Here is a 12,230-nt window from a genome sequence, read left to right on the forward strand (position 1 = left end):
TGCTTGTTCTAGGTCCCAAGAAACAAAGAGATCTTCTGTTGAATCTGACAATTAATCTGGATGGTTGTACAGTCGTCTCAAATAAAACTGTGAAGGACCTCGGCGTTAATCTGGACCCTGATCTCTCTTTTGAAGAACATATCAAGACTGTTTCAAGGACAGCTTTTTTCCATCTACGTAACATTGCAAAAATCAGAAACTTTCTGTCCAAAAATGACGCAGAAAAATGTATCCATGCTTTTGTTACTTCTAGGCTGGACTACTGCAATGCTCTACTTTCCGGCTACCCGGATAAAGCACTAAACAAACTTCAGTTAGTGCTAAATACGGCTGCTAGAATCCTGACTAGAACCAAAAAATTTGATCATATTACTCCAGTGCTAGCCTCCCTACACTGGCTTCCTGTTAAGGCAAGGGCTGATTTCAAGGTTTTACTGCTAACCCACAAAGCATTACATGGGCTTGCTCCTACCTATCTTTCCGATTTGGTCCTGCCGTACATACCTACACGTACGCTACGGTCACAAGACGCAGGCCTCCTAATTGTCCCTAGAATTTCTAAGCAAACGGCTGGAGGTAGGGCTTTCTCCTATAGAGCTCCATTTTTATGGAATGGTCTGCCTACCAATGTGAGAGACGCAGACTCAGTCTCAACCTTTAAGTCTTTACTGAAGACTTATCTCTTCAGTAGGTCCTATGATTAAGTATAGTCTGGCCCAGGAGTGTGAAGGTGAACGGAAAGGCTGGAGCAACGAACCGCCCTTGCTGTCTCTGCCTTGCCGGTTCCCCTCTTTCCACTGGGTTTCTCTGCCTCTAACCCTTTTACAGGGGCTGAGTCACTGGCTTACTGGTGTTCTTCCATGCCGTCCATGGGAGGGGTGCGTCACTTGAGTGGGTTGAGTCACTGACGTGGTCTTCCTGTCTGGGTTGGCGCCCCCCCCCTTGGGTTGTGCCATGGCGGAGATCGTTGTGGGCTATACTCAGCCTTGTCTTAGGACGGTAAGTTGGTGGTTGGAGATATCCCTCTAGTGGCGTGGGGGCTGTGCTTTGGCAAAGTGGGTGGGGTTATATCCTGCCTGTTTGGCCCTGTCCGGGGGTATCATCGGATGGGGCCACAGTGTCTTCTGATCCCTCCTGTCTCAGCCTCCAGTATTTATGCTGCAGTAGTTTATGTGTCGGGGGGCTAGGGTCAGTCTGTTACATCTGGAGTATTTCTCTTGTCTTATCCGGTGTCCTGTGTGAATTTAAATATGCTCTCTCTAATTCTTTCTTTCTCTCTTTCTGTCTTTCTCTCGGAGGACCTGAGCCCTAGGACCATGCCTCAGGACTACCTGGTATGATGACTCCTTGCTGTCCCCAGTCCACCTGGCCGTGCTGCTGCTCCAGTTTCAACTGTTCTGCCTGCGGCTATGGAACCCTGACCTGTTCACCGGACGTGCTTGTTGCACCCTCGACAACTACTATGATTATTATTATTTGACCATGCTGGTCATTTATGAACATTTTAACATCTTGACCATGTTCTGTTATAATATCCACCCTGCACAGCCAGAAGAGGACTGGCCACCCCTCATAGCCTGGTTCCTCTCTAGGTTTCTTCCTAGGTTTTTGGCCTTTCTAGGGAGTTTTTCCTAGGGAGTTTTTCCTAGCCACCGTGCTTCTTTCACATGCATTGCTTGCTGTTTGGGGTTTTAGGCTGGGTTTCTGTACAGCACTTTGAGATATCAGCTGATGTAAGAAGGGCTTTATAAATAAATTTGATTTGATTGGCACACATACACAATCCGTGTCTCAATTGTCTCAAGGCTTAACAATCCTTCTTTAACCTGTCCCCTCCCCTTCATCTACACTGATTGAAGTGGATTTAACAAGTGACATCAATAAGGGATCATAGCTTTCACCTGGATTCACCTGGTCAGTCTATGTCATGGAAAAAGCAGGTGTGCTTAATGTTTTGTAAACTCAGTATATAGTAATAGTATATAGTATTACTGTACCTCCATGATACTGATATAGTAGGAGAAGGGGTGACTACAGTTGATATATTATATATAGTAATAGTATATAGTAGTACTGTACCTCCATGATACTGATATAGAAGGAGAAGGGGTGACTACAGTTGATATATTATATATAGTAATAGTATATAGTAGTACTGTACCTCCATGATACTGATATAGAAGGAGAAGGGGTGACTACAGTTGATATATTATATATAGTAATAGTATATAGTAGTACTGTACCTCCATGATACTGATATAGTAGGAGAATGGGTGACTACAGTTGATATATTATATATAGTAATAGTATATAGTATTACTGTACCTCCATGATACTGATATAGTAGGAGAAGGGGTGACTACAGTGGATATATTATATATAGTAATAGTATATAGTATTACTGTACCTCCATGATACTGATATAGTAGGAGAAGGGGTGACTACAGTGGATATATTATATATAGTAATAGTATATAGTATTACTGTACCTCCATGATACTGATATAGTAGGAGAACGGGGTGACTACAGTGGATATATTATATATAGTAATAGTATATAGTATTACTGTACCTCCATGATACTGATATAGTAGGAGAACGGGGTGATGCGGAGGCCTTTCACCATGATGTCAGACAGGTGGTAGGGGTAGAGCATCAGGTGATCTCGGCTGTACTTCAGCAGCTCCTCATAGTACTTCCTCTCATCCTTCCTCACGTGTCTCACTGGACAGACAGGGGGGAGAGGACAGAGACAGATCAGATAGGGACAGGGGGGAGAGGACAGAGACAGATCAGATAAGGACTGATAAGGACAGACACTGATCAGACAGGGACAGGGGTATGAAGACAGACACTGTGATCAGATAGGGAGACACTGCAATCAGATAGGGACAGGGGTATGAAGACAGACACTGCGATCAGATAGGGACAGGGGTATGAAGACAGACACTGCGATCAGATAGGGACAGGGGTATGAAGACAGACACTGCGATCAGATAGGGACAGGGGTATGAAGACAGACACTGCGATCAGATAGGGACAGGGGTATGAAGACAGACACTGCGATCAGATAGGGACAGGGGTATGAAGACAGACACTGCGATCAGATAGGGACAGGGGTATGAAGACAGACACTGCGATCAGATAGGGACAGGGGTATGAAGACAGACACTGCGATCAGATAGGGACAGGGGTATGAAGACAGACACTGCGATCAGATAGGGACAGGGGTATGAAGACAGACACTGTGATCAGATAGGGACAGGGGTATGAAGACAGACACTGTGATCAGATAGGGACAGGGGTATGAAGACAGACACTGTGATCAGATAGGGAGACACTGCGATCAGATAGGGACAGGGGTATGAAGACAGACACTGTGATCAGATAGAGACAGGGGTATGAAGACAGACACTGCGATCAGATAGGGACAGGGGTATGAAGACAGACACTGCGATCAGATAGGGACAGGGGTATGAAGACAGACACTGCGATCAGATAGGGACAGGGGTATGAAGACAGACACTGCGATCAGATAGGGACAGGGGTATGAAGACAGACACTGCGATCAGATAGGGACAGGGGTATGAAGACAGACACTGCGATCAGATAGGGACAGGGGTATGAAGACAGACACTGTGATCAGATAGGGACAGGGGTATGAAGACAGACACTGTGATCAGATAGGGACAGGGGTATGAAGACAGACACTGTGATCAGATAGGGACAGGGGTATGAAGACAGACACTGCGATCAGATAGGGACAGGGGTATGAAGACAGACACTGCGATCAGATAGGGACAGGGGTATGAAGACAGACACTGCGATCAGATAGGGACAGGGGTATGAAGACAGACACTGCGATCAGATAGGGACAGGGGTATGAAGACAGACACTGCGATCAGATAGGGACAGGGGTATGAAGACAGACACTGCGATCAGATAGGGACAGGGGTATGAAGACAGACACTGCGATCAGATAGGGACAGGGGTATGAAGACAGACACTGTGATCAGATAGGGACAGGGGTATGAAGACAGACACTGCGATCAGATAGAGACAGGGGTATGAAGACAGACACTGCGATCAGATAGGGACAGGGGTATGAAGACAGACACTGCGATCAGATAGAGACAGGGGTATGAAGACAGACACTGCGATCAGATAGGGACAGGGGTATGAAGACAGACACTGCGATCAGATAGGGACAGGGGTATGAAGACAGACACTGCGATCAGATAGGGACAGGGGTATGAAGACAGACACTGCGATCAGATAGGGACAGGGGTATGAAGACAGACACTGCGATCAGATAGGGAAAGACGGCGGTGTTTTAGAAATAACAGCGACCACGCAGGATATTAAAATCACCACTCTGACTCTCAGTGGGTGTGTCCCACTGTCAGCCTATCAGAACTGTCCCTGCTCATTTAAAAGAATAACACAATGGAGTTTTATTTTTGAAGAACAAGGCTCATTAAGCTCTCCAGTTTCATGTTTGGATCCAAAGCAGTGAGATGTTTTACTGTAAGTAGAGGAATCCTGGGTCTGTGGTTCATTAGGTCTACTGACAACTTTTTTTTTTTTTTAACAATGACAACAGCAGGTGCTTTCAGATACATAGGGTCCCATAATAAATGTGCTGTAAGTACTGAGCAATAAAATGATTTATGATTGGTTATAATTGGCCTTCAGAAAGTATTCACACATTGACTTTTTCCACAATGGTCATGAAATTTTATTTGATTGAAACCATACTAAGGTTTTTCATATATAATATAATGACAAGTTTACACTTCCTCTATGGCAAAGATATTTCTATGGGTCTTCCCTTTCATCTGTGTTAGTTAGCTAGTTACTGGCTAGCTAGGTCTTTATATGTGTTAGCTAGTTACTGGCTAGCTAGGTCTTTATATGTGTTAGCTAGTTACTGGCTAGCTAGGTCTTTATATGTGTTAGCTAGTTACTGGCTAGCTAGGTCTTCATCTGTGTTAGCTAGCTAGTTACTGGCTAGCTAGGGCTTCATCTGTCTGGTCTTAGCTAGTTACTGGCTAGCTAGGTCTTCATCTGTCTGCTGTTAGCTAGTTACTGGCTAGCTAGGTCTTTATCTGTGTTAGCTAGTTACTGGCTAGCTAGGTCTTTATCTGTGTTAGCTAGTTACTGGCTAGCTAGGTCTTTATGTCTGGTGTTAGCTAGTTAATGGGCTAGCTAGGTCTTCATCTGGGTCTGGTGTTAGCTAGTTACTGGCTAGCTAGGTCTTCATCTGTCTGGTGTTAGCTAGTTACTGGCTAGCTAGGTCCTTCATCTGTCTGGTGTTAGCTAGTTACTGGCTAGCTAGGTCTTCATCTGTCTGGTGTTAGCTAGTTACTGGCTAGCTAGGTCTTCAGCTGTCTGGTGTTAGCTAGTTACTGGCTAGCTAGGTCTTCAGCTGTCTGGTGTTAGCTAGTTACTGGCTAGCTAGGTCTTCGTCTGTCTGGTGTTAGCTAGTTACTGGCTAGCTAGGTCTTCATCTGTCTGGTGTTAGCTAGTTACTGGCTAGCTAGGTCTTCATCTGTCTGGTGTTAGCTAGTTACTGGCTAGCTAGGTCTTTATGTCTGGTGTTAGCTAGTTACTGGCTAGCTAGGTCTTCATCTGTGTTAGTTAGCTAGTTACTGGCTAACTAGGTCTTTATCTGTGTTAGCTAGTTACTGGCTAGCTAGGTCTTTATCTGTGTTAGCTAGTTACTGGCTAGCTAGGTCTTTATGTCTGGTGTTAGCTAGTTACTGGCTAGTTAGGTCTTCATGTCTGGTATTAGCTAGTTACTGGCTAGCTAGGTCTTCATCTGTCTGGTGTTAGCTAGTTACAGGCTAGCTAGGTCTTCATCTGTCTGGTGTTAGCTAGTTACAGGCTAGCTAGGTCTTCATCTGTGTTAGTTAGCTAGTTACTGGCTAGCTAGGTCTTCATCTGTCTGGTGTTAGCTAGTTACAGGCTAGCTAGGTCTTCATCTGTCTGGTGTTAGCTACACGTACGCTACGGTCACAAGACGCAGTCTTCCTTACTGTCCGTAGAATTTATAACCAAACAGCTGGAGGCAGGGCTTTCTCCTATAGAGCTCAATTTTTATGGAATGGTCTGCCTATCCATGTGAGAAACGCAGACTCTGTCTCGACTTAAGTCGTTATTGAAGATTCATCTTTCAGTAGGTCCTATGATTGAGTGTAGTCTGGCCCAGGAGTGTGAAGGTTAACAGAAAGGCTCTGGAGCAACGAACCTCCCTTGCTGTCTCTGCCTGGCCGGTTCCCCTCTCTCCACTGGGATTCTCTGCCTCTAACCCTATTACGGGGGCTGAGTCACTGGCTTACTGGTGCTCTTCCATGCCGTCCCTAGGAGGGGTGCGTCACTTGAGTGGGTTGAGTCACTGACGTGGTCTTCCTGTCTGGGTTGGCGCCCCCCCCTTGGGTTGTGCCGTGGCGGAGATCTTTGTGGGCTATACTCGGCCTTGTCTCAGGATGGTAAGTTGGTGGTTGAAGACATACCTCTAGTGATGTGGGGGCTGTGCTTTGGCAAAGTGGGTGGGGTTATATCCTTCCTGATTGGTCCTGTCCGGGGGTTTCATCGGATGAGGCCACAGTGTCTCCTGACCCCTCCTGTCTCAGCCTCCAGTATTTATGCTGCAATAGTTTGTGTCGGGGGGCTAGGGTCAGTCTGTTATATCTGGAGTATTTCTCATGTCTTATCCAGTGTCCTGTGTGAATTTAAGTATGCTCTCTCTAATTCTCTCAGAAGAAGACTGGCCACCCCACATAGCCTGGTTCCTCTCCAGGTTTCTTCCTAGTTTCTGGCCTATTTAGGGAGTTTTTCCTAGCCACCGTGCTTCTACATCTGCATTGCTTGCTGTTTGGGGTTTTAGGCTGGGTTTCTGTACAGCACTTTGTGACATCAGCTGATGTAAAAAGATAAATACATTTGATTGATTGATTAGCCACAATAGTGGACTTTGCGGTTAACCTTCAAAATAAAAGTATATCATAATTCTACTATTTGTATTCATTTGCATCACTGTCAATGACATAATTTTATTTTGAAGGCAAAACGCAAATTCTACTATTGTGCCTAATCCTTATTGTGGCTAGCTTCACAACACAACCCGGTCCAGTCGAGCCTCACTAGCCAGATGAAGCTAGCTGGCTGCTTATAACGTTAGCTTAAGGGCAACAGGGTTAAGTAGCTGGCTAGCTATTTATTTTCATGAACTGAAGTTCAATTTCAATAGGTGAACAACAATTCTTATAAGGATTCCTAAAACAAGGATTCCTAAATTATTGCTAAGAATAATGAACATGACTGCAGTTTCTACTGGTCATTGTTTTCAGGCTGGTTGTATTGGAGTTAGCTAAGTAACAAGCTAAAGCTAGCTTCCCCAGAAGTTGCGGTCAAACAAATGATGCTTTATTACCAACGCGGTATTGTAAACATCGTTCGTGGCCGGTGTTTGCTTGTTTGCAGACTTTTTTGTACTGCTTTGACAGTGCTACTGTATCTTCTTTGACACGCAAAGACCCAAACAGCGTTCCATAGTATGTATGTCGTGAAGCTAATAGCAGTGACGCTATTACCGCGTAACTCCAGTAGGGCAACATCTGAAAAATCGCGCACTTGGTAGTGTTAACCGGTGCTCGACCAGTCGGCGAAAGCCAACATCACCCACGACAGAGAACGGTTATCGTCAGGGGCAATGAATTCCATTATCTTGGCGTTAATGGATTTCGCCTTTGAGTTGTCGTCTCGCTGAAATGTTCTTACTCTTTCAAATGACTGCTGGACTTGTTGACTGCTCGATCCACACAGCAGACATTGTGGGCGAGGTTAGGAATGCTCTGTTGCACGTGTAGCGCAAAATTTTACGTGGCGTCATTACATCATGAACCTACGTTATATTAGGTATGCACGTCAGCTTTGACATCGGTTTTGCACATCGGGCGTTAAACTAGACACCGGCCGATACCGATGTTGGCATTTTTAGCTAATGTCGGCCGATTCTAATATGTTCACCGATATATCGTGCATCCCTAGTATTTTGTGTAGATCGATTACAATTTTTTTTTTTATGAAATCCATTTTAATCCCACTTTGTAACACAACAAAATCTGGAAAATGTCAAGGGGTGTGAAAACTTTCTGTGCTTGCCCTGAAATGAGGGGTGGATATTGTAGTCTACAACATAGTTATTCTGACAAGCCTGAGACTTCCATGCATTCCACTCCTCCCACGCTGAACCCTCCCACGCTGACTCCTCCCACGCTGACTCCTCCCACGCTGACTCCTCCCACGCTGACTCACCTAGGTTATTGCGGAACCTCAGCTGGTTGCGGATACTGTACAGCTGCACGTGTTTTTCATATTCACGCTGCGAGTTCCCAACACTCTGGAAATGAAAACAGGACATTTAGATGCATTAATATACAAATAAATAAAATAAAAATCACATTTTATTTGTCACATGCCCCGAATACAACAAGTGTAGACCATACCGTAAAATGCTTACTTAGGAGTCCATTCCCAACAATGCAGTTAAAAAGACAATTAACAAATAGATAAAAAGATAATAGTAACACTGTATACAGACTAATATACACGGAGTACCTGGACCGAGTCAGTGTTCTGGGGTACGAGGTCGTTGGGGTGATTGATTGAGGTAATTTGCATATGTAGGTTTGGTTAGGTTATTGGTTGATTGAAATACTATGTACATGTCGGTAGGGGGTGAAAAGCAGACCATCCAGGTAGCCGTTTAAGTCTGATGGCTTGGAGGTAGAAGCTGTTCAGCAGTCTGATGGCTTGGGGGTAGAAGCTGTTCAGCAGTCTGATGGCTTGGGGGGGTAGAAGCTGTTCAGCAGTCTGATGGCTTGGGGGTAGAAGCTGTTCAGCAGTCTGATGGCTTGGGGGGTAGAAGCTGTTCAGCAGTCTGATGGCCTGGGGGTAGAAGCTGTTCAGCAGTCTGGTGGCTTGGGGGTAGAAGCTGTTCAGCAGTCTGATGGCTTGGGGGTAGAAGCTGTTCAGCAGTCTGATGGCTTGGGGGGTAGAAGCTGTTCAGCAGTCTGATGGCTGGGGGGTAGAAGCTGTTCAGCAGTCTGATGGCTTGGGGGTAGAAGCTGTTCAGCAGTCTGATGGCTTGGGGGTAGAAGCTGTTCAGAAGTCTGATGGCTTGGGGGTAGAAGCTGTTCAGCAGTCTGATGGCTTGGGGGTAGAAGCTGTTCATCAGTCTGATGGCTTGGGGGGTAGAAGCTGTTCAGGAGTCTTATGGCTGGGGGTAGAAGCTGTTCATCAGTCTTATGGCTTGGGGGGTAGAAGCTGTTTAGAAGCCTCTTGGACCTAGACTTGGTGCTCCGGTACCGCTTGCCTTGTGGTAGCAGGGAGAACAGCCTATGACTAGAGTGGCTGGAGTCTTTGACCATATTTAGGACCTTCCTCTGACACCGCCTGGTATAGAGGTCCTGGATGGCAGGGAGCTCTGCCCAGTACATCAGTGATGTACTGGGCCGTAAGCACTACCCTCTGTACAGTAACATACACAGTAACTCAGTAAGTATTAAAGCCTACAGAAAGGTCATGTAGAGGTGATTGAATACTGCATTATAGAGCTTGCATATTAAACACAATGCATTCAATCTCATTCATACCGCTGCTCTAAAATAAAAAATAAAAGATGTCTCTGACATCTTGGCATAGTAGCTCAACGCTTATGATGCGGTGGGATTTATTAACGATATGTAGTAGTGATGAATAGATCATTCCCTGTATTATAACAATTTCTTTGCTGATCAAAAAACATTTCGAGTAACCCTAGTTGCTTGACATGGTAGATAATAGATAACACAATACAGCTCATTTTCATTCGACCGCTAGCTGATAGCTGTTTAGCTATAATCGTGACATTACGCCACCTGTCAAAACTCATGTGATTAAGAATGCGCTGCTACACCAAGATAGGCAGCCAGCTAGTTAGGTAATGGAGATGATGCTTTCAGGTGCTACACCAAGCTAGGCAGCCAGCTAGTTAGGTAATGGAGCGGTGCTCTGATGATGCTTTCAGGTGCTACACCAAGATAGGCAGCCAGCTAGTTAGGTAATGGAGATGATGCTTTCAGGTGATACACCAAGCTAGGCAGCCAGCTCGTTAGGTAATGGAGATGATGCTTTCAGGTGCTACACCAAGCTAGGCAGCCAGCTCGTTAGGTAATGGAGATGATGCTTTCAGGTGCTACACCAAGCTAGGCAGCCAGCTCGTTAGGTAATGGAGCGGTGCTCTAATGATGCTTTCAGGTGAATGACAAAACCACTGTCGTTGCAGTAATGAACGGACGGGAGAAAAGTTAACTGACAAGATGTAAGCTAGTTAGCTAGCTGTGGAATAGCTTTTTAGCTAGCTAGATCAGGGGTTCCCAAACGTTTAGTTGTTTTGGTGGTTTTTTTGCGTTAACACTACACAGCTGATACAAATAACCAAAGCTTGATGATGAGTTGGGTTATTTGTATCAGCTGTGTGGTGCTAGGGGAGAAAACCAAAAGGTCTGGGAAACCCTGAGCTAGATCACATACCTGTTTGACATTTGCTGGTAGCTTGTTCCACGGATAATTCTGCCTGATGTGGAATTCCACGTCCGTGTTCATTGCTAGCTAGTTTGAATCGGGATCCACGAAACGAACAGCAGCGGGTTTTTTTTGGCAAGTCCAAGATGACTATACGCGCCGAAACATATATATATATATTAAAATAAATAAAAAATGTATACAGTAACTTGATAATCCGAATGTTTCCGAGCTGAATAGAGCAAATTTTTCCTTTTCAATAAATGTCCACTTCCGTGTTGTATTTCGGAACGATCGTTCGTCACTTCCGTCCGAGGCGGAACCAGCTGAAACATGGCGGCTGTTGTGAACACTGACAGAATGATTACTGCATCAAACTCACTACCGTTTCTTGTTAAATATGTAAGGAAGACAATCACACGGTTGTCTCCATTCCAACAATTTATACTCGACCTTGTAAAATACATGTCCTGTATTATTTCTTACATAGAGTATAGTGGTCATATAAACTGTCTAGCTAGTGGCTACAACTGTCAAACTATCACCTGTCCACATTAAACTGGTCTGACAAGGTCTAATTGAGAAATGTTTTATTTTTATAAAAACGTATTAGATATAAATAAAGCATTTACATCTTATTGGGGCAAACTCAAAAAAATGTGTTTTAGATGCATGCCAGCAAAGCCACTACACAACATTAAACAATATATGAATTGCACTTTAATGGTGACAAACGGTGCCCACAAAACTGTTAGGGCCTCTACATAAAGCTGCCTCAACAGCAGAGCTTCATTTTTAGTAACAAGGAGTGAATCCTTACCACTGCTACACCTGGCTCGCAGCGGAGCCTTGTCTGGCAGTGAAACAGTTCATTCAGCCTCATTTACTGCCATTAAAAAAACATAGCTGATATGGCTGACTTGTTAAACAAATGTGGTTTCTACTGACAATTGAAATGTACAAACTATGGCATAAGAGAATGACGAGCGGATAAGAGGCAATCTGTAATTTCAATTAAAACAATGAGTGAGCTAGGACGGACGTAGTCAATATAACTAGTTGTTCAGCACTTTTAAAATTTACAGCGACATAATTCAGAATGGGCCGTTCTTACAGTATTCTCCCTGTACACCAAGTCAGAACCGGAGGATAAATAAATGGGGCATATACAGTGCATTCGGAAAGTATTCAGACCCCTTGACGTTTTCCACATTTTGTTACATTACAGCCTTATTCTAAATGTATTGCTTAAATTGCTTCACCGTAGGGATGGTGCCAGGTTTCCTCCAGACATTCAGGCCAAAGAGTTAAATCTTGGTTTCATCAGACCAGAGAATCTTGTTTCTCATGGTTTGAGAGTGTTGCCTTTTGGCAAACTCATAGCAGGCTGTCGTGTGCCGTTTACTGAGAAGTGGCTTCCGTCTGGCCACTCTACCATAAAGGCCTGATTGGTGGAGGGCTGCAGAGATGGTTGCCCTTCTGGAAGGTTCTCCCATTTCCAGAGAGGAACTCTGGAGCTCTGTCAGAGTGACCATCGGGTTCTTGGTCACCTCCCTGACCAAGGCCCTCCTCCCCCGATTGCTCAGTTTGGCCGGACGGCCAGCTCTAGGAAGAGTCTTGGTGGTTCCAAACTTCTTCCATTTAATAAGAATGATGGAGGC

At 44.8% G+C, this 12,230-nt stretch overlaps 1 protein-coding gene across 3 annotated transcripts in view; it reads right to left on the reverse strand.

Annotated features, from left to right (window-relative positions):
* The window catches only part of fam91a1 (family with sequence similarity 91 member A1), a 97,134-nt gene extending 86,284 nt beyond the window's left edge, over window positions 1-10,850 (reverse strand). The window contains exons 1-3 of one of the 3 annotated variants that reach the window (XM_045695088.2): window positions 10,579-10,850; window positions 8,320-8,404; window positions 2,573-2,724 (exon numbers count right to left, since the gene is read on the reverse strand). In XM_045695088.2, the coding sequence (XP_045551044.2) occupies window positions 2,573-2,724; window positions 8,320-8,404; window positions 10,579-10,650 (309 nt within the window). In that variant the 5' untranslated portion in view covers window positions 10,651-10,850. Of the gene's footprint in view, window positions 1-1,997; window positions 2,019-2,489; window positions 2,519-2,572; window positions 2,725-8,319; window positions 8,405-10,578 lie in introns of those variants that run through there. The other 2 variants (XM_082961378.1, XM_082961377.1) reach the window with 2 other exon arrangements.
* Between the last annotated feature and the right edge of the window lie 1,380 nt (window positions 10,851-12,230).

Source organism: Salmo salar, chromosome 14 (assembly GCF_965601325.2).
Source record: "Salmo salar chromosome 14, fSalSal1, whole genome shotgun sequence".
Classification (NCBI taxonomy): Eukaryota; Metazoa; Chordata; class Actinopteri; order Salmoniformes; family Salmonidae; genus Salmo; species Salmo salar.